We start from the raw sequence: 22500 nt of genomic DNA on the forward strand, positions 1-22500 counted from the left end.
TGTAGAGTATCTTTGGTTCTCCTGTGATTTCGGCTGGGGGTCCCCCACCTACTGTACCTGGACACCGGAGACAGACGGGGGAGCCGATTGGCTTTTCCACATCCCTGGCACCTCCCCCAACCCTCCAGTGCCCAATCAGGAGCACACAGGTATGCAAACAGCAGAGCCTCATCCCGCCCATTGTTGCCCTGCAACCACTTTTACAGATCTAAACACTGTGTGTGTGTGTGTGTGTGTGTGTGTGTGTGTGTGTGTGTGTGTGTGTGTGTGTGTGTGTGTGTGCGTGTGTGTGTGTGTGTGTGTGTGTGTCTATTTTTTACAGGAAGTCCTGGGATATTCATCTATGCAGCACTGTCTTCAGACAGCCAGGAGAGAGAAATAGAGCTGGACTTGGAGAGAGAGAGAGGGATAGAGGGAGAGAGAGAATGGCAGGAGGAGAGGATGAGTGCACGACTGGCAGGTCCAACTGTGACGGCACCGGTGTCTGAGATGTGTGTGTCCTTCTGGTACCACACCGGCAAGGCACACCACACACACTCCGACTCTCTGCAGCTGAAGCTTCGGAGGCTGAGAGAGAAGGAGGAAGAGGAGGAAGAGGAGGAGGAGGTGGAGGAGGAGGAGGGGATGGAGAGGAGGAGGAGGAGGAGGAGGAGGAGGAGATATGTGGAGCAGCAGGAGATGGAGAGCCTCCTGTGGATGGTTGGGGGGGAACAGACGCCACGCTGGAGAGAGGGACGCGTGCTGCTGCCCTCCGCCAACACCTCCTATCAGGTTACAAAGCCTTTATTACATCACGCATTACATCCTCCTATCAGGTTACAAAGCCTTTATTACATCATGTATTACACCCTCCTATCAGGTTACAAAGCCTTTATTACATCACGCATTACATCCTCCTATCAGGTTACAAAGCCTTTATTACATCACGCATTACATCCTCCTATCAGGTTACAAAGCTTTTATTACATCACGCATTACACCCTCCTATCAGGTTACAAAGCCTTGATTACATCACGCATTACACCCTCCTATCAGGTTACAAAGCCTTGATTACATCACGCATTACACCCTCCTATCAGGTTACAAAGCCTTTATTACATCACGCATTACATCCTCCTATCAGGTTTCAAAGCCTTGATTACATCACGCATTACATCCTCGAGCTATGTGGCTAGCCTACAACTACAACTGAAACAAAAGCAAATCACGAACTCTGTAACTCCACATTACGGTTTTATTGATAGGATAGGCTATGTACAACATCTGCAATAGAATTAAACATTTTAGAGTAGGCTGAGCCTCCCCTGCACTCAATGAGCAATCGCCTCTGGTGTGTGTGCAGGTGGTGTTTGAGTTTAAGTATGTGTGTGTATCTGTGTGTGTGTGCAGGTGGTGTTTGAAGCTGTGATTGGCCGCCATAGCTCCGGTGGTCTGGCTCTGGATGATATAAAGATTCTGGATCAGGTCAGCCCTGCAGAGTGTAAGGGTGAGTATGTATAGTGTGTGTGTGTGTGTGTGTGTGTGTGTGTGTGTGTGTGTGTGTGTGTGTGTGTGTGTGTGTGTGTGTGTGTGTGTTGTGTGTGTTTTGTGTGTTGTAGAGGTCAGCCCTGCAGAGTGTAAGGGTGAGTATGTATAGTGTGTGTGTGTGTGTGTGTGTGTGTGTGTGTGTGTGTGTGTGTGTGTGTGTGTGTGTTGTGTGTGTGTGTTGTGTGTGTTTTGTGTGTTGTAGAGGTCAGCCCTGCAGAGTGTAAGGGTGAGTATAGTGTGTATGTGTGTGTGTCTGAGAGAGAGAGTATGTAGTGTGTGTGTGTGTGTGTGTGTGTTTGTGAGAGAATGAGAGAGATAGAGAGAGAGAGTGAGTGAGTAGTGTGTGTGTCTGCGTGTGTGTGTGCGTGTGTGTGTGTGTGTGTGTGTTGCCATTGATGCTCATGAACTCATATTCTGTAGCTTTCTACTGTCCGGTTTAGTTGGAAGAAAGCAAAACAAAGCAACCAGTAAAGAATGTCATAAGGCTCCAAGGCTGCAGTGTCAACATGCAGCCACTGTTACCATGTTCAGATCAGTAAACTGTAATATGTGTGAGGATCGAAAATAACATAATAAGTGTGTTTTTCCCTATGTGTGTGTGTCTGTGTGTGTGTGTGTGTGTGTGTGTGTGTGTGTGTGTGTGTGTGTCTTCCTAGACCCTGAAGATATGCCCGTGTCGACATCTTCTTCCCTTGAAGTTCTGTCCATGTCTACCACTCCTGGGGTCCTCATCCTCAGTAAGTCACAGTAGCACTTTGAGATCATCTATTTGATGTAAAGCGCAATATAAATAAAATGTATTATTATTATTATTATTATTATTATTATTATTAAGTCAGAGCAGCTACCGTAGCTCTCAGAACAGCTAACTCTCAGAGCAGTCGATCCTCAGAACAGCTAACTCTCAGAGCAGTCGATCCTCAGAACAGCTAACTCTCAGAGCAGTCGATCCTCAGAACAGCTAACTCTCAGAGCAGTCGATCCTCAGAACAGCTATAACCTTCAGAACAGTTACAGTAACAGGGCTGCCAAGCCACACGCTTTGAGTGTGACAGTCAGGCAATTTGACCCATTCTCACACCACACGCCATACTTGACATTTCTCCCATTCAGTATAAATATATTTCATTTCATGATGATCAACTTTGGTCCTTGCCTTGCCGTAGTTCGAGCAACTCTGATTGACTGACCGCAATAGCCAATCCATTAGTCATTTGTGCCTAAATCTAACCAACCACGGAAGGGATCATGCAATATAAACAAATCAGAAGCACAAACAACACACAACAGCTCTAAGTCCGACGTATAAAACGTTCTCTTGCTTGCTAGATTTTGTCCACTGTTGATTAGCTGTTTCTCCTTGAGTTTCCAAGTTAACGTGTCCTGTTTTAAGGCTGCTATAAGTCGACCATTGTCCTATACTTCTTGCAGAGCTGTGTAACAGTTGTTTGGCTCTTCTCTTGGTCAGTTGAAAAAGCGACTCTAATCGGAGCTGCCAAGTGTCACGCTTTGAGCCTGACAATTCAAAAAAATATTGCCACCGACCTATAGTCGCCGGATGACCGCATCTCACGCTGGCCATTTTCTGAAACTTGTCGGCCCAGAGCTAGCTCTCAGAGCAGCTAACTATCAGAGCAGGTAGCTCTCAGAACAGCTAGCTCTCAGAGCAGCTACAACCTAACTCTCAGAACAGCTAGCTCTCAGAGTGCTGTTCGCATTGTAAATGTGCATTGTGCCCGGTTTGACTGGTCTTTTGTTCTATCTGTAAATGTTACTGATGATGAATTTTGAAATGTGACGTGTGTGTGTGTGTGTGTTGCCATTGATGTTCATAACCTATAAAAAGTCTCTCTTTCTGAGTGAGTATGTATAGTGTGTGTGTGAGTATGTAAAGTGTGTGTGTGTGTGTGTGTGTGTGTGTGTATGTGTGTGTGTGTTTGTGTTGCCATTGATGCTCATAACCTATAAAAAGTCTCTCTTTCTGAGTGAGTGATTAAGTGTGTGTCGTGAAAAGTCTCTTTTTCTCCCACACTCCACCCCCTCTCCAGCCTATCCTACAGACTCCCCAGTAACCGGCATGAGCAGTGGGCTAGGTTCCAGTTCTTCGTCCGGTTCTAACAGCGGTCATCTGGGTTCCGGAATGGTTCTGCGTTCCCTGGACCCCATCCTGATCACCATCATCGCCATGAGCGCTCTGGGAGTTCTGCTGGGGGCCGTGTGCGGGGTTCTGCTGTACTGCGCGTGTGGACAGCCCGCGGATGATCCCGGCTCCGAGGGCCCGGGCTCGGAGAACCCAGCCCGGAACCTGTCGGCCATGAAGAGCTACAACTTTGAGCTGGTGAAGAAGGAAAAACTCAACACACAGAAGTCCTTCACGGAGGTGTGAGGGTGCAAGGGGATTTACACACACACACACACACACACATAAATTGAAAAGGTGGGACGAAATGTGTCGCCACACACATTACCACGTCAACACACACACACACACACACACATCATCAACACACACATCAACACAATTGAGCAAAGAGACAGAGACTCTTGGGTGGAATTGAGTGGAGAGCAATGATGGACTCCTGCAGGACGCCGCTCACGGATGCCATTCAGAGACGCTGGGCTGTCCTACACACACATTTCAGTTGGACCTCTGATGGGCCCTGTGAGGACAGACAGAATGCTGAACAGAGCCTTCTATAGCAGAATATAACAGGAGGACACTGGACAGATCTTCTTTGAGGACTTCTTTAGCGCGTTTTATTAAGTGTTTGTGTAGAGTTCCTCTGCAGGGCGGACAGAAATTGAATGGGGATGTGTTTGGGACTCAGTAGAACTGCACTACTGGGGTTGTCCACGAGGGGGCTTCAGTAGAACTGCACTACTGGGGTTGTCCACGAGGGGGCTTCAGTAGAACTGCACTACTGGGGTTGGTCACTAGGGGGATTCAGTAGTACTGCATTACCAGAGGCTATGCAGAAGGTTGTGCCAAGTGTACAGTTCAAGAAGGTCTGTGTGTGTGTGTGCATGTGTTTATTTCTGGGGGAATGTGGTGTGAACTGCTCCCTGTTTCCTCTAAGCGGATTCTGCTGCTTTAGTCTGCAGGTGCACCAGTATTCTTCTATGTGTGTGTATGTGTGTGTGTGTGTGTGTGCGCACTTTAAAAAATGCTGGGTTAAAAACAATTCAAATTGGGGTTGAAAGTTAAAGAGGCCAGAACAAAGGTTTTTTTTTTTTTTTTTAATAAACTGCCAGACCGAAACTTTACGTTTCTAGAGTGTTTTCAGTGCTAACATTAGCTGGCTATTTTCAGTCCAAGTGGTGTGTAACATTACCACCAAAAAACAGCCAATTCATTACGTGAAGCAACCCTGGTTGGTTGCATTTGATCTTATTTGGGACAGCTGGCTTGGGCGGCTACTTCAGCTTTATGGTGATTATGGTGATTATGGTGACAGAAAGCACTTTGTCTATTAGCTAGCGGGCTAACGTTAGCTGCACCAAAGCGAACTTAATTAGCATATGAACAGTCTGCTAACCTATTGACTGTTGATAACATTGGATATTGTTTAAAGGTTTGTTTGTTACTGGGAGTTTATACCCAATGAAGCCAAACAATGTTTTATGAGTGTTTTTTTGATTTAATACTAACATTAGCAAAAATGCTTCGCAATCTGGCATGAATAACTTTGGTGCTTTGCTTGAAGCTAAACCAGATTAGCACGCACAATATTCATTCATTCTATGAAGGGAATGTCTCGATTTCTGGATTTAGGAAAAAAAAAACTGCTGGGTAGTTTACTCCACATCCTGTGTAGGAGAGAAATAACCCAACATGAGCAAGAATAACCAAAAATGAAAAGAATAAACAAAAATGACCCAACAATGTTAACCCAACATTTGGGTTATCCTACCCTGAATGAATTGATTAGATGTTGTTTGACATGGGTATTGCCGTATGTGAGGCTTGTGAATACAATAGACTACGTTGACTGTTAACTAACATTAGCTCCACCCACCCAAACTTCAGTCTGTCACCTAAATTGGCTTGCCATATCAATTCCGCTTTACGTTGATGTTCTGTTCGCCCAATGTTGACATGGTCAGGATTTATTTTCCGATAGGCTATGCGGCTACTTGCCAAAACAAGAAAATGAATTTCGAATTTGAAGCGAATGCAGAAGTGTCATTCACCCTGTTACAAGTTGATGAATCACAGACATAATTTTGGAAACATTATTTTAAGATACAAAAAACTCTTTAGTGTTGCTTTAAATCAGGGATCTCCAACAGGTAGCTTGCGAGTTACCAGTAACTCATCACCTGTTACTTAGTACTGTAGCTCTCCAGCAGGTGTTTAGGAAGATGTTTATAAATCAAATTCACAGTCTCCAAAAAGAGAAGGTAAATAAGTTGAAAGGAACCTTTAAAAAGCGTACAAATCTTTTTCAGCGGTTTTGGGTGGAGATCAGCTATGTGAATACATGGCATGTTACTACTTTCATAAAAGCTGTCGGCCTGTCCATTTTGTCGAAGTAGCTCTCGGAGGGAAAAAGGTTGGAGACCCCTGTCTTGAATAATATTGCAGCAGTGTCAAAGTCACCCTGGTGCTGGGTAGTTTACTCCACGTGGGGGAGAGGAGAGGGCAAACTACCAACCCAGCAAGCTGGGTTACAGAAACAACCCCACAAAATGACAACAGCCTCAACCCAGTGTTTGGATTGAAAATATAACCCAGCATTTTTGAGACTGTGTGTGTGTGTGTGTGTGTGTCATTGCTGAATTCCGGGGCAATTAATGACACATCGTTATGTGTATGTGAGTGCCCGTAGGTGTTTCTGTGAATGTATGGCATAGGTCAGTGTGTGTGTGTGTGTGTGTGTCTGTGTCCTTGTCCTTACAGTGCCTTTTAAAAAATATTTCTGTTGCCTTTTTATCACCTATTTGTTGCATTATAATGTTTCACTTCTACACTCTTCTTACACTACACACACACACACACACACACACACACACACACAGGCTGACCTCACCATGTTACGGAACAGAACACCGAGCCGTGCGCTCCCTTCATTCGTATTCCACTCTGAACGTCTATTGTATTTAACAACCAAATATTTAGCCTCTGACCCCTACCTGACCTTTGACCTCGTCCACCTGATTTTGCACTCCTTCTTTGTGAACTTGATCTCTGCCTCCGAAAGCTCGTCTTGATCATTTTGATTATGAGCGGTTACCCAGAGCCAGGGATGTAGTAGAGGCTGAACGCAAGTAAACGTTGTTCATCCACCTCTGACATTTCAGACACAGTTTATCCACCTCTTATTATAGTTTATCCACCTCTTATTAGAGTTTATCCACCTCTTATTAGAGTTTATTCAGCCATTGCAACATCACACTGTATTATCCACATTCACAATATGTGCACTCCTCAAGATCAGAAGGACGTGATCATTTTGTTTATGACCGGTTACAGTGTTGCCAGATTCGGTGGGTGTCCGCCCAATTGGGCTTCTTTTGACTTTGTTGGACGGGGGAAAATAAGCTTCAGGCGGGCAAATACAATTTTGAGTTTGTTGTTGTTGGGGTGTTTTTTTTGCTGGAGAGGGCGGGTTTTTGAACGTAATTGGGTGGAAATTACTCAACCCTATCTGGCAACACTGACCAGTTGTCCAGAGTTGTGGTGTGATGATGGCATGTTGGGTGTTCTTAAGACTGATGAGAGAGCGCCCTCCTCTGGCAGGAGAGTGTGGTCACTGATAACCTTAATAAGATGAAAGGTCACTGTCTACGTTAACTGGGTTATTTTACTGTCACTCAATGACTATCCAAAAGCTGATTGGACGGCTACCTCACCATAGGTGGGGTTTGTCACCGCGTGGCTAAAACAGGAAGGATGGTCTCTGAAGTATGAAGGAGTTTCAAAGACACACAGGGGCGCGCACACACACACATGCACTCACAATCACACACACACACACACACACAGTCACTTGCACGTAGACACACATTCACATGTGAACTTGCTTATTTACCTTCTCTCTCTCACCCCCTCTTCTCTCTCACACACACACACACACATACATACACACACACACACACACACAGTCACACACACACACACACAGTCACTTGCACATAGACACACATCCATATGTGAACTTGCTTATTTACCTACTCGTTCTCTTCCTCTTCTCTCTCACACACACACGCACGCACACACATATTCACACACACGCACGCACACACACACACGCACGCACACACACACACACACACACACACACACACACACACACACACACACACACAGTCACTTGCACATAGACACACATTCATATGTGAACTTGCTTATTTACCTATGCGTTCTCTTCCTCTTCTCTCTCTCACACACAGGCTTTGTAGCTACACATGAGAGTTTGTACTCACACTGGAGTATACACAGATCCATGCTCACACACACACAACACAGATCCATGCTCACACACACACACAACACAGATTCATGCTCTCACACACACAACACAGATCCATGCTCACACACAACACAGATCCATGCTCACACACACACAACACAGATCCATGCTCACACACACACAACACAGATCCATGCTCACACACACACAACACTGATCCATGCTCACACACACACACAACACAGATCCATGCTCACACACACACACACACAACACAGATCCATGCTCACACACACACAACACAGATCCATGCTCTCACACGCACACAACACAGATCCATGCTCACACACACACACACACAGATCCATGCTTACAGGGGTGCGCTGTATACACACACACATGAAAACACACACGTCTACAGGAGTGCGCTGTATACACACACACATGAAAACACACACGTCTACAGGGGTGCGCTGTATACACACACACATGAAAACACACACGTCTACAGGAGTGCGCTGTATACACACACACACGTCTACAGGGGTGCGCTGTATACACACACACATGAAAACACACACGTCTACGGGGTGCGCTGTATACACACACTCATGAAAACACACACTGCCACACATGTGTACACAGGCGCACTCTACACACAACACACACACACTTACAACCTGACATGAAAGTAGACACTTGATTTCTCCCTCACACCTGCATATGCACACACACACAAGCAGGCACATTCATACACACTTACAAAATTCAAAGTTAGCTTTATTGGCATGACTCGTTTACGCAGTGTTGCCAAAGCTGACATACAACAATACAAACAGATGAAATATCTGATTGGGAACAGTAAGATCAAAACATAAAAATTAGGAAAGAAAAGATTCTCTCTCACACACACACACACACACACTCACACTCACACTCACACACACACACACACACACTCACACACACACACACACACACACACACACACACACACACACTCACACGTCTTCATCCTCTTACAGCTGTCTGTCTCTAGCAGTGACTACTACTACTACATTCCAAAGAAACAAATAAATGTTTTTATTTAGATGATGTGTACAAACGTGTCCTTTGGTCCTCTCAAGGTCATCCATTCAAAGACGCCCACCAATATGGGATTTTGTAGTCCAATACAAATTTGGGTGTTTTACGATTTAAACATCTGATCATGACAGATTTTAACAGTTAATTAGCTGATTAAGTCCCCACGTTCATATCCTTTTAAGGTGACCAGATGTCCAAGACAAAAAACGGGGATATAATCCCAAAAACTTGGAAAAAAACAGGGACATTTTCAGTTTGACTATCAATCTGATTGAAATACACAGAACGGGGACATACAGTAGGTAGTTTTTCTGTATTTTCCAAGGGACAGCAACAAAAAAATGGGGACTGTCCCCTGAAACCGGGAACGTCTAGTCACCATACTATAGATCTGCTACAGTATATTGCTAAAATATGTGTTGCTATGCCTCTGCTACCAGTGAAAAACATTAAACTACAAACTGTCTCCCATGCTGTCTCCTAGCTGCTAGGCCAGCAGGAGCTGGTTAGCTTGTTAGCTTTCTCGAGCTAGCATGGATAATAACTTCATGGATAATAACTTTTTCACAGCAATCACGCAATAATAAAAAGTCAACATTTCGATTACAGAAGGGACAGCCACCAGTTGGATGGTATAAATCGGATGTTTTAGGTACTATGACGGTAATGTAAAGTTACGTGAGAAGTCGAGGGGAGTAAGTTAATAGTCATCTGTAACCAGTAACCTGTCCAATCCATAATCTGTAACATCTCAACTGCCCTGCTGGTGGTAATCCGTAATCTGTAACACCTCAACTGCCCTGCTGGTGGTAATCCGTAATCTGTAACATCTCAACTGTCCTGCTGGTGGTAATCCGTAATCTGTAACATCTCAACTGCCCTGCTGGTGGTAATCCGTAATCTGTAACATCTCAACTGCCCTGCTGGTGGTTATCCGTAATCTGTAACATCTCAACTGTCCTGCTGGTGGTAATCCGTAATCTGTAACATCTCAACTGTCCTGCTGGTGGTAATCCGTAATCTGTAACATCTCAACTGTCCTGCTGGTGGTTATCCGTAATCTGTAACATCTCAACTGTCCTGCTTGTTGCACTAGTCAAGCAACGCGCTGTTGTCCACTACATCTTTGCTGTAGCATTTTGGTCTCAACATCTCACCGAATAGTAAATGCATTTTAACTCATCAAACTGAACACAATTCATTGAGCAAGGCACCTAACCCCTCACTGCTCCCCGAGCGCCGCTGTTGAGCAGGCAGCTCACTTCTCCGGGTCAGTGTGTGCTTCACCTGTGGTGAACATGTGAAATGAAACTACGTAAACTATACGTACAGTAGGTGTCGAAATGTGATGGCCCGTTTCCCACCACCACCCCCCTTCCCCACATCCTCCCACCTTATCTCAGCTCACAATACACAACATCTTAAGGGACAGTAATAATAACAGTAACAATAAACAAAACAAAACAACAAACAGAGAATACAAAAATAAATAAATAATAAATAAATAAGTAAACAGCAACAACAACTACAAAAGAAAAAAAAATACCATGACCCATTAGAAAGAGCAGGCAGTTAGTGGAGTTGAAATGCCTATGAGTGCCCGCAAAGATGCTGGCTGCAGTCAAGGGAAAAATGATCAGGCAGTCACACTATGGTTCAATCATGGTCTCAGGCTTGTGAAAATAATCTAAAAAAGATCCCCAATCCTTATAGAATTTTTCCTCAGATCCATGTAATGAATGGCGTATTTTCTCCAGTGTTAGGCTGGATAATAGATCCCTTAACCACTGTGAATGAGTAGGTAAGGTCTTCCCCCTCCATTTAAGCAAAATTGTGCGTCAGGCCAGAAGGGAGAAAGACAATGCTTTACGTTTGGACAATTGCTCCTTTCCAGTAATAGAGTGTTTGGGAAACTTCTCTCCAAAACGTTCCAAGGCTAGGACACAGCCAAAACATATGTATGAGTGTTGCGTCAGGATTGCTACATTTGTCACAATTAGGATTAAGGTCTGGGTATATTTTGGACAATTTTGTTTTGGACATATGAGCTCTATGCACAACCTTGAATTGGAAAAGTGAGTGGCGGGCACATATAGATGCTGAATGTACTTGTTTAGCCATTTCTCTCACGCTTTGCGTGATCCACGCCCTGCGTGAAATGTATTACAACTGTATTACAACTTACCGCCACGAGGTGGCCGTACAGTCTGCGGTAGCACTTTAGCGTTTTAGGACTCCTAATTTTTTTTCAATAAAAGTAATTAACCTTGTAATGCCGTGGAGCTATTATTTAAACTGATGTCATGTTCCTGGCCACTCGATGTAAAGTAATTAAATATATTTAGGGTCTAATCCATTGTTATGTGTGGTATGCCTCCTTTTACTCAAAAGTGACATGGAAGGCTGAGATGCGAGCCTCGGCCGCGCACGTAATGTACTGACGCGAAACAGCTGAACCACTGTGCTTTCGTTTCCGTGGTCTACCGAAGGGAGCTATCATTCCCCAAATCAGTAAGAGCTGCAGGCTGCACTCTCCCAAATCAACACGAACTTAGGGCTGTGGAGCAATAACTGGTCTTCAACTGATCGCAGAAATAAGGTTAGTTTTTGTAAATTGTATTATGGACATGTCAATAGCCTACCATATAATATTATGTTCGTGCAGACTTCTGTATCGCGCAGAAGTAGGCTTGTGGTTTCGGACACAGCCCATGCCATCGTGCTACACCATCACAAGCGTGATTCCTTTACCATGCCATCGTGCACCATCACAAGCGTGATTCCTTTACCATGCCATCGTGCTACACCATCACAAGCGTGATTCCTTTACCATGCCATCGTGCACCATCACAAGCGTGATTCCTTTACCATGCCATCGTGCTACACCATCACAAGCGTGATTCCTTTACCATGCCATCGTGCACCATCACAAGCGTGATTCCTTTACCATGCCATCGTGCTACACCATCACCGAAGGCAGGTGAGGCAGTAGCAAGATTTCTAGGATTACAATCGTCAAAAACACATTAAAACATTTCAAGTTGTATAATTCTTATAAATTCTTCTGCACTAGTGAATGGGTAAATCAATGCTTGGTGACACTGTCGGAAAAAAAGTTTTGACTTCTAATTTTGAAGTTGTAGGCTACAGGTGATGAGAACATGAAGGCAAATGGTGACGGAACCTGCGAACCGGAGTGGGCGTGTCATTGCGCCATTCAGCGGGAAGAAGGCTGAAAGCATGAGTTTTCCGTCCATATCAACTGTTGCTGTCAAGACTTTCGAACGGCCCCAGTTCAACACCAGGTTTGCTGTTGGTGGAAAACCGCCTTCTGAGTGCTCTGCTTGTTTAAAGGTTCTGTTAGCACATTGGGTAACGTCCCTTCGTGTCAACGTAGAGCTAGCTAGCTCGCCCCTCCCTCCCGTGTGTGTGTGTGTGTGTGTGTGTGTGTGTGTGTGTGTGTGTCAACGTAGAGCTAGCTAGCTCGCCCCTCCCTCCCGTGTGTGTGTGTGTGTGTGTGTGTGTGTGTGTGTCAACGTAGAGCTAGCTCGCCCCTCCCTCCCGTGCAATTGATACTGTCATGAACACACATCTCGTCTGTGATTGGCTGGAACAGTTTGTTATGTTTCATGGTCCAGAGTGGACCAGGCTGTTTTTGGTGCCGTTTATTTACAGTGTATTCAGTGTGCGTGTGTGTGTGTGTGTGTGTGTGTGTGTGTGTGCGCTGTTTTTGGTGCCGTTTATTTACAGTGTATTCAGGGGACAGTGTGTGTGAGTGTGTGTGTGTGTGTGTGTGTGTGCTGTTTTCGTTGCAGTTTATGCACAGCGTATTCAGGGGACAGTTTGTGTGTGTGTGTGTGTGTGTGTGTGCTGTTTTCGTTGCAGTTTATGTACAGCGTATTCAGAGGACAGTGTGTGTGTGTGTGTGTGTGTGTGTGCTGTTTTCGTTGCAGTTTATGTACAGCGTATTCAGGGGACAGTGTGTGTGTGTGTGTGTCAGGGATAGAAATTAGCACCAGCCACCAGCCAAATGCTGGTAAAATGTGAGAGTGGCTGGTAGATTTCAGACACAAAGTCATATTTTAACATTTAGTGGCTGGTTAATTTCACCAGAAATCTGCTTTTGGCTGATAGATTGTCACATTTTAATTTCCACCCCTGGTGGGTGTGTGTGTGTGTGTGTGTGTGTGTGTGTGTGTGTGTGTGTGTGTGTGTGTGTGTGTGTGTGTGCTGTTTTCGTTGCAGTTTATTTACAGTGTATTCAGGGGAAAGGCAGCTGTCAGATTGTGAGGAGATGTTCTAGCTTAGTGTAGCAAGACTTAGAGAATCTAGAGAACCTCTCATAGACTACATTCTCTTCTAGCTTAGTGTAGCAAGACTTAGAGAACCTCTCATAGACTACATTCTCTTCTAGCTTAGTGTAGCAAGACTTAGAGAACCTCTCATAGACTACATTCTCTTCTAGCTTAGTGTAGCAAGACTTAGAGAACCTCTCATAGACTACATTCTCTTCTAGCTTAGTGTAGCAAGACTTAGAGAACCTCTCATAGACTACATTCTCTTCTAGCTTAGTGTAGCAAGACTTAGAGAACCTCTCATAGACTACATTCTCTTCTAGCTTAGTGTAGCAAGACTTAGAGAACCTCTCATAGACTACATTCTCTTCTAGCTTAGTGTAGCAAGACTTAGAGAACCTCTCATAGACTACATTCTCTTCTAGCTTAGTGTAGCAAGACTTAGAGAACCTCTCATAGACTACATTCTCTTCTAGCTTAGTGTAGCAAGCAAGACTTAGAGAACCTCTCATAGACTACATTCTCTTCTAGCTTAGTGTAGCAAGCAAGACTTAGAGAACCTCTCATAGACTACATTCTCTTCTAGCTTAGTGTAGCAAGACTTAGAGAACCTCTCATAGACTACATTCTCTTCTAGCTTAGTGTAGCAAGCAAGACTTAGAGAACCTCTCATAGACTACATTCTCTTCTAGCTTAGTGTAGCAAGCAAGACTTAGAGAACCTCTCATAGACTACATTCTCTTCTAGCTTAGTGTAGCAAGCAAGACTTAGAGAACCTCTCATAGACTACATTCTCTTCTAGCTTAGTGTAGCAAGCAAGACTTAGAGAACCTCTCATAGACTACATTCTCTTCTAGCTTAGTGTAGCAAGCAAGACTTAGAGAACCTCTCATAGACTACATTCTCTTCTAGCTTAGTGTAGCAAGACTTAGAGAACCTCTCATAGACTACATTCTCTTCTAGCTTAGTGTAGCAAGACTTAGAGAACCTCTCATAGACTACATTCTCTTCTAGCTTAGTGTAGCAAGACTTAGAGAACCTCTCATAGACTACATTCTCTTCTAGCTTAGTGTAGCAAGCAAGACTTAGAGAACCTCTCATAGACTGCATTCTCTTCTAGCTTAGTGTAGCAAGACTTAGATAACCTCTCATAGACTACATTCTCTTCTAGCTTAGTGTAGCAAGACTTAGAGAACCTCTCATAGACTACATTCTCTTCTAGCTTAGTGTAGCAAGACTTAGAGAACCTCTCATAGACTACATTCTCTTCTAGCTTAGTGTAGCAAGACTTAGAGAACCTCTCATAGACTACATTCTCTTCTAGCTTAGTGTAGCAAGACTTAGAGAACCTCTCATAGACTACATTCTCTTCTAGCTTAGTGTAGCAAGCAAGACTTAGAGAACCTCTCATAGACTACATTCTCTTCTAGCTTAGTGTAGCAAGCAAGACTTAGAGAACCTCTCATAGACTACATTCTCTTCTAGCTTAGTGTAGCAAGACTTAGAGAACCTCTCATAGACTACATTCTCTTCTAGCTTAGTGTAGCAAGCAAGACTTAGAGAACCTCTCATAGACTACATTCTCTTCTAGCTTAGTGTAGCAAGCAAGACTTAGAGAACCTCTCATAGACTACATTCTCTTCTAGCTTAGTGTAGCAAGCAAGACTTAGAGAACCTCTCATAGACTACATTCTCTTCTAGCTTAGTGTAGCAAGCAAGACTTAGAGAACCTCTCATAGACTACATTCTCTTCTAGCTTAGTGTAGCAAGCAAGACTTAGAGAACCTCTCATAGACTACATTCTCTTCTAGCTTAGTGTAGCAAGCAAGACTTAGAGAACCTCTCATAGACTACATTCTCTTCTAGCTTAGTGTAGCAAGCAAGACTTAGAGAACCTCTCATAGACTACATTCTCTTCTAGCTTAGTGTAGCAAGCAAGACTTAGAGAACCTCTCATAGACTACATTCTCTTCTAGCTTAGTGTAGCAAGACTTAGAGAACCTCTCATAGACTACATTCTCTTCTAGCTTAGTGTAGCAAGACTTAGAGAACCTCTCATAGACTACATTCTCTTCTAGCTTAGTGTAGCAAGCAAGACTTAGAGAACCTCTCATAGACTACATTCTCTTCTAGCTTAGTGTAGCAAGACTTAGAGAACCTCTCATAGACTACATTCTCTTCTAGCTTAGTGTAGCAAGACTTAGAGAACCTCTCATAGACTGCATTCTCTTCTAGCTTAGTGTAGCAAGCAAGACTTAGAGAACCTCTCATAGACTACATTCTCTTCTAGCTTAGTGTAGCAAGACTTAGAGAACCTCTCATAGACTACATTCTCTTCTAGCTTAGTGTAGCAAGACTTAGAGAACCTCTCATAGACTACATTCTCTTCTAGCTTAGTGTAGCAAGACTTAGAGAACCTCTCATAGACTACATTCTCTTCTAGCTTAGTGTAGCAAGACTTAGAGAACCTCTCATAGACTACATTCTCTTCTAGCTTAGTGTAGCAAGACTTAGAGAACCTCTCATAGACTACATTCTCTTCTAGCTTAGTGTAGCAAGCAAGACTTAGAGAACCTCTCATAGACTACATTCTCTTCTAGCTTAGTGTAGCAAGCAAGACTTAGAGAACCTCTCATAGACTACATTCTCTTCTAGCTTAGTGTAGCAAGACTTAGAGAACCTCTCATAGACTACATTCTCTTCTAGCTTAGTGTAGCAAGCAAGACTTAGAGAACCTCTCATAGACTACATTCTCTTCTAGCTTAGTGTAGCAAGCAAGACTTAGAGAACCTCTCATAGACTACATTCTCTTCTAGCTTAGTGTAGCAAGCAAGACTTAGAGAACCTCTCATAGACTACATTCTCTTCTAGCTTAGTGTAGCAAGCAAGACTTAGAGAACCTCTCATAGACTACATTCTCTTCTAGCTTAGTGTAGCAAGCAAGACTTAGAGAACCTCTCATAGACTACATTCTCTTCTAGCTTAGTGTAGCAAGCAAGACTTAGAGAACCTCTCATAGACTACATTCTCTTCTAGCTTAGTGTAGCAAGCAAGACTTAGAGAACCTCTCATAGACTACATTCTCTTCTAGCTTAGTGTAGCAAGACTTAGAGAACCTCTCATAGACTACATTCTCTTCTAGCTTAGTGTAGCAAGACTTAGAGAACCTCTCATAGACTACATTCTCTTCTAGCTTAGTGTAGCAAGCAAGACTTAGAGAACCTCTCATAGACTACATTCTCTTCTAGCTTAGTGTAGCAAGACTTAGAGAACCTCTCATAGACTACATTCTCTTCTAGCTTAGTGTAGCAAGACTTAGAGAACCTCTCATAGACTGCATTCTCTTCTAGCTTAGTGTAGCAAGCAAGACTTAGAGAACCTCTCATAGACTACATTCTCTTCTAGCTTAGTGTAGCAAGACTTAGAGAACCTCTCATAGACTACATTCTCTTCTAGCTTAGTGTAGCAAGACTTAGAGAACCTCTCATAGACTACATTCTCTTCTAGCTTAGTGTAGCAAGACTTAGAGAACCTCTCATAGACTACATTCTCTTCTAGCTTAGTGTAGCAAGACTTAGAGAACCTCTCATAGACTGCATTCTCTTCTAGCTTAGTGTAGCAAGCAAGACTTAGAGAACCTCTCATAGACTACATTCTCTTCTAGCTTAGTGTAGCAAGACTTAGAGAACCTCTCATAGACTACATTCTCTTCTAGCTTAGTGTAGCAAGCAAGACTTAGAGAACCTCTCATAGACTACATTCTCTTCTAGCTTAGTGTAGCAAGACTTAGAGAACCTCTCATAGACTACATTCTCTTCTAGCTTAGTGTAGCAAGACTTAGAGAACCTCTCATAGACTACATTCTCTTCTAGCTTAGTGTAGCAAGACTTAGAGAACCTCTCATAGACTACATTCTCTTCTAGCTTAGTGTAGCAAGACTTAGAGAACCTCTCATAGACTGCATTCTCTTCTAGCTTAGTGTAGCAAGCAAGACTTAGAGAACCTCTCATAGACTACATTCTCTTCTAGCTTAGTGTAGCAAGACTTAGAGAACCTCTCATAGACTACATTCTCTTCTAGCTTAGTGTAGCAAGCAAGACTTAGAGAACCTCTCATAGACTACATTCTCTTCTAGCTTAGTGTAGCAAGCAAGACTTAGAGAACCTCTCATAGACTACATTCTCTTCTAGCTTAGTGTAGCAAGCAAGACTTAGAGAACCTCTCATAGACTGCATTCTCTTCTAGCTTAGTGTAGCAAGCAAGACTTAGAGAACCTCTCATAGACTACATTCTCTTCTAGCTTAGTGTAGCAAGCAAGACTTAGAGAACCTCTCATAGACTACATTCTCTTCTAGCTTAGTGTAGCAAGCAAGACTTAGAGAACCTCTCATAGACTACATTCTCTTCTAGCTTAGTGTAGCAAGCAAGACTTAGAGAACCTCTCATAGACTACATTCTCTTCTAGCTTAGTGTAGCAAGACTTAGAGAACCTCTCATAGACTACATTCTCTTCTAGCTTAGTGTAGCAAGACTTAGAGAACCTCTCATAGACTACATTCTCTTCTAGCTTAGTGTAGCAAGACTTAGAGAACCTCTCATAGACTACATTCTCTTCTAGCTTAGTGTAGCAAGCAAGACTTAGAGAACCTCTCATAGACTACATTCTCTTCTAGCTTAGTGTAGCAAGACTTAGAGAACCTCTCATAGACTACATTCTCTTCTAGCTTAGTGTAGCAAGCAAGACTTAGAGAACCTCTCATAGACTACATTCTCTTCTAGCTTAGTGTAGCAAGACTTAGAGAACCTCTCATAGACTGCATTCTCTTCTAGCTTAGTGTAGCAAGCAAGACTTAGATAACCTCTCATAGACTACATTCTCTTCTAGCTTAGTGTAGCAAGACTTAGAGAACCTCTCATAGACTACATTCTCTTCTAGCTTAGTGTAGCAAGACTTAGAGAACCTCTCATAGACTACATTCTCTTCTAGCTTAGTGTAGCAAGACTTAGAGAACCTCTCATAGACTACATTCTCTTCTAGCTTAGTGTAGCAAGCAAGACTTAGAGAACCTCTCATAGACTACATTCTCTTCTAGCTTAGTGTAGCAAGCAAGACTTAGAGAACCTCTCATAGACTACATTCTCTTCTAGCTTAGTGTAGCAAGACTTAGAGAACCTCTCATAGACTACATTCTCTTCTAGCTTAGTGTAGCAAGCAAGACTTAGAGAACCTCTCATAGACTACATTCTCTTCTAGCTTAGTGTAGCAAGCAAGACTTAGAGAACCTCTCATAGACTACATTCTCTTCTAGCTTAGTGTAGCAAGACTTAGAGAACCTCTCATAGACTACATTCTCTTCTAGCTTAGTGTAGCAAGCAAGACTTAGAGAACCTCTCATAGACTACATTCTCTTCTAGCTTAGTGTAGCAAGACTTAGAGAACCTCTCATAGACTACATTCTCTTCTAGCTTAGTGTAGCAAGACTTAGAGAACCTCTCATAGACTACATTCTCTTCTAGCTTAGTGTAGCAAGCAAGACTTAGAGAACCTCTCATAGACTACATTCTCTTCTAGCTTAGTGTAGCAAGCAAGACTTAGAGAACCTCTCATAGACTACATTCTCTTCTAGCTTAGTGTAGCAAGCAAGACTTAGAGAACCTCTCATAGACTACATTCTCTTCTAGCTTAGTGTAGCAAGCAAGACTTAGAGAACCTCTCATAGACTACATTCTCTTCTAGCTTAGTGTAGCAAGCAAGACTTAGAGAACCTCTCATAGACTACATTCTCTTCTAGCTTAGTGTAGCAAGCAAGACTTAGAGAACCTCTCATAGACTACATTCTCTTCTAGCTTAGTGTAGCAAGACTTAGAGAACCTCTCATAGACTACATTCTCTTCTAGCTTAGTGTAGCAAGACTTAGAGAACCTCTCATAGACTACATTCTCTTCTAGCTTAGTGTAGCAAGCAAGACTTAGAGAACCTCTCATAGACTACATTCTCTTCTAGCTTAGTGTAGCAAGACTTAGAGAACCTCTCATAGACTACATTCTCTTCTAGCTTAGTGTAGCAAGACTTAGAGAACCTCTCATAGACTGCATTCTCTTCTAGCTTAGTGTAGCAAGCAAGACTTAGAGAACCTCTCATAGACTACATTCTCTTCTAGCTTAGTGTAGCAAGACTTAGAGAACCTCTCATAGACTACATTCTCTTCTAGCTTAGTGTAGCAAGACTTAGAGAACCTCTCATAGACTACATTCTCTTCTAGCTTAGTGTAGCAAGACTTAGAGAACCTCTCATAGACTACATTCTCTTCTAGCTTAGTGTAGCAAGACTTAGAGAACCTCTCATAGACTACATTCTCTTCTAGCTTAGTGTAGCAAGACTTAGAGAACCTCTCATAGACTACATTCTCTTCTAGCTTAGTGTAGCAAGCAAGACTTAGAGAACCTCTCATAGACTACATTCTCTTCTAGCTTAGTGTAGCAAGCAAGACTTAGAGAACCTCTCATAGACTACATTCTCTTCTAGCTTAGTGTAGCAAGACTTAGAGAACCTCTCATAGACTACATTCTCTTCTAGCTTAGTGTAGCAAGCAAGACTTAGAGAACCTCTCATAGACTACATTCTCTTCTAGCTTAGTGTAGCAAGCAAGACTTAGAGAACCTCTCATAGACTACATTCTCTTCTAGCTTAGTGTAGCAAGCAAGACTTAGAGAACCTCTCATAGACTACATTCTCTTCTAGCTTAGTGTAGCAAGCAAGACTTAGAGAACCTCTCATAGACTACATTCTCTTCTAGCTTAGTGTAGCAAGCAAGACTTAGAGAACCTCTCATAGACTACATTCTCTTCTAGCTTAGTGTAGCAAGCAAGACTTAGAGAACCTCTCATAGACTACATTCTCTTCTAGCTTAGTGTAGCAAGCAAGACTTAGAGAACCTCTCATAGACTACATTCTCTTCTAGCTTAGTGTAGCAAGACTTAGAGAACCTCTCATAGACTACATTCTCTTCTAGCTTAGTGTAGCAAGACTTAGAGAACCTCTCATAGACTACATTCTCTTCTAGCTTAGTGTAGCAAGCAAGACTTAGAGAACCTCTCATAGACTACATTCTCTTCTAGCTTAGTGTAGCAAGACTTAGAGAACCTCTCATAGACTACATTCTCTTCTAGCTTAGTGTAGCAAGACTTAGAGAACCTCTCATAGACTGCATTCTCTTCTAGCTTAGTGTAGCAAGCAAGACTTAGAGAACCTCTCATAGACTACATTCTCTTCTAGCTTAGTGTAGCAAGACTTAGAGAACCTCTCATAGACTACATTCTCTTCTAGCTTAGTGTAGCAAGACTTAGAGAACCTCTCATAGACTACATTCTCTTCTAGCTTAGTGTAGCAAGACTTAGAGAACCTCTCATAGACTACATTCTCTTCTAGCTTAGTGTAGCAAGACTTAGAGAACCTCTCATAGACTGCATTCTCTTCTAGCTTAGTGTAGCAAGCAAGACTTAGAGAACCTCTCATAGACTACATTCTCTTCTAGCTTAGTGTAGCAAGACTTAGAGAACCTCTCATAGACTACATTCTCTTCTAGCTTAGTGTAGCAAGCAAGACTTAGAGAACCTCTCATAGACTACATTCTCTTCTAGCTTAGTGTAGCAAGACTTAGAGAACCTCTCATAGACTACATTCTCTTCTAGCTTAGTGTAGCAAGACTTAGAGAACCTCTCATAGACTACATTCTCTTCTAGCTTAGTGTAGCAAGACTTAGAGAACCTCTCATAGACTACATTCTCTTCTAGCTTAGTGTAGCAAGACTTAGAGAACCTCTCATAGACTGCATTCTCTTCTAGCTTAGTGTAGCAAGCAAGACTTAGAGAACCTCTCATAGACTACATTCTCTTCTAGCTTAGTGTAGCAAGACTTAGAGAACCTCTCATAGACTACATTCTCTTCTAGCTTAGTGTAGCAAGCAAGACTTAGAGAACCTCTCATAGACTACATTCTCTTCTAGCTTAGTGTAGCAAGCAAGACTTAGAGAACCTCTCATAGACTACATTCTCTTCTAGCTTAGTGTAGCAAGCAAGACTTAGAGAACCTCTCATAGACTGCATTCTCTTCTAGCTTAGTGTAGCAAGCAAGACTTAGAGAACCTCTCATAGACTACATTCTCTTCTAGCTTAGTGTAGCAAGCAAGACTTAGAGAACCTCTCATAGACTACATTCTCTTCTAGCTTAGTGTAGCAAGCAAGACTTAGAGAACCTCTCATAGACTACATTCTCTTCTAGCTTAGTGTAGCAAGCAAGACTTAGAGAACCTCTCATAGACTACATTCTCTTCTAGCTTAGTGTAGCAAGACTTAGAGAACCTCTCATAGACTACATTCTCTTCTAGCTTAGTGTAGCAAGACTTAGAGAACCTCTCATAGACTACATTCTCTTCTAGCTTAGTGTAGCAAGACTTAGAGAACCTCTCATAGACTACATTCTCTTCTAGCTTAGTGTAGCAAGCAAGACTTAGAGAACCTCTCATAGACTACATTCTCTTCTAGCTTAGTGTAGCAAGACTTAGAGAACCTCTCATAGACTACATTCTCTTCTAGCTTAGTGTAGCAAGCAAGACTTAGAGAACCTCTCATAGACTACATTCTCTTCTAGCTTAGTGTAGCAAGACTTAGAGAACCTCTCATAGACTGCATTCTCTTCTAGCTTAGTGTAGCAAGCAAGACTTAGATAACCTCTCATAGACTACATTCTCTTCTAGCTTAGTGTAGCAAGACTTAGAGAACCTCTCATAGACTACATTCTCTTCTAGCTTAGTGTAGCAAGACTTAGAGAACCTCTCATAGACTACATTCTCTTCTAGCTTAGTGTAGCAAGACTTAGAGAACCTCTCATAGACTACATTCTCTTCTAGCTTAGTGTAGCAAGCAAGACTTAGAGAACCTCTCATAGACTACATTCTCTTCTAGCTTAGTGTAGCAAGCAAGACTTAGAGAACCTCTCATAGACTACATTCTCTTCTAGCTTAGTGTAGCAAGACTTAGAGAACCTCTCATAGACTACATTCTCTTCTAGCTTAGTGTAGCAAGCAAGACTTAGAGAACCTCTCATAGACTACATTCTCTTCTAGCTTAGTGTAGCAAGCAAGACTTAGAGAACCTCTCATAGACTACATTCTCTTCTA

At 42.8% G+C, this 22500-nt stretch overlaps 1 protein-coding gene across 1 annotated transcript in view; it reads left to right on the forward strand.

Moving 5' to 3' along the window:
* The window catches only part of LOC134075217 (neuropilin-1a-like), a 40335-nt gene extending 32593 nt beyond the window's left edge, over window positions 1-7742 (forward strand). The window contains 5 exon segments of the mRNA XM_062530752.1: window positions 6-149; window positions 323-771; window positions 1390-1486; window positions 2184-2264; window positions 3576-7742. Of these exon segments, the coding sequence (XP_062386736.1) occupies window positions 6-149; window positions 323-771; window positions 1390-1486; window positions 2184-2264; window positions 3576-3913 (1109 nt within the window). The 3' untranslated portion in view covers window positions 3914-7742.
* The last annotated feature ends 14758 nt before the right edge of the window (window positions 7743-22500 follow it).

Source organism: Sardina pilchardus, chromosome 2, assembly GCF_963854185.1.
Source record: "Sardina pilchardus chromosome 2, fSarPil1.1, whole genome shotgun sequence".
NCBI lineage: Eukaryota > Metazoa > Chordata > Actinopteri > Clupeiformes > Clupeidae > Sardina > Sardina pilchardus.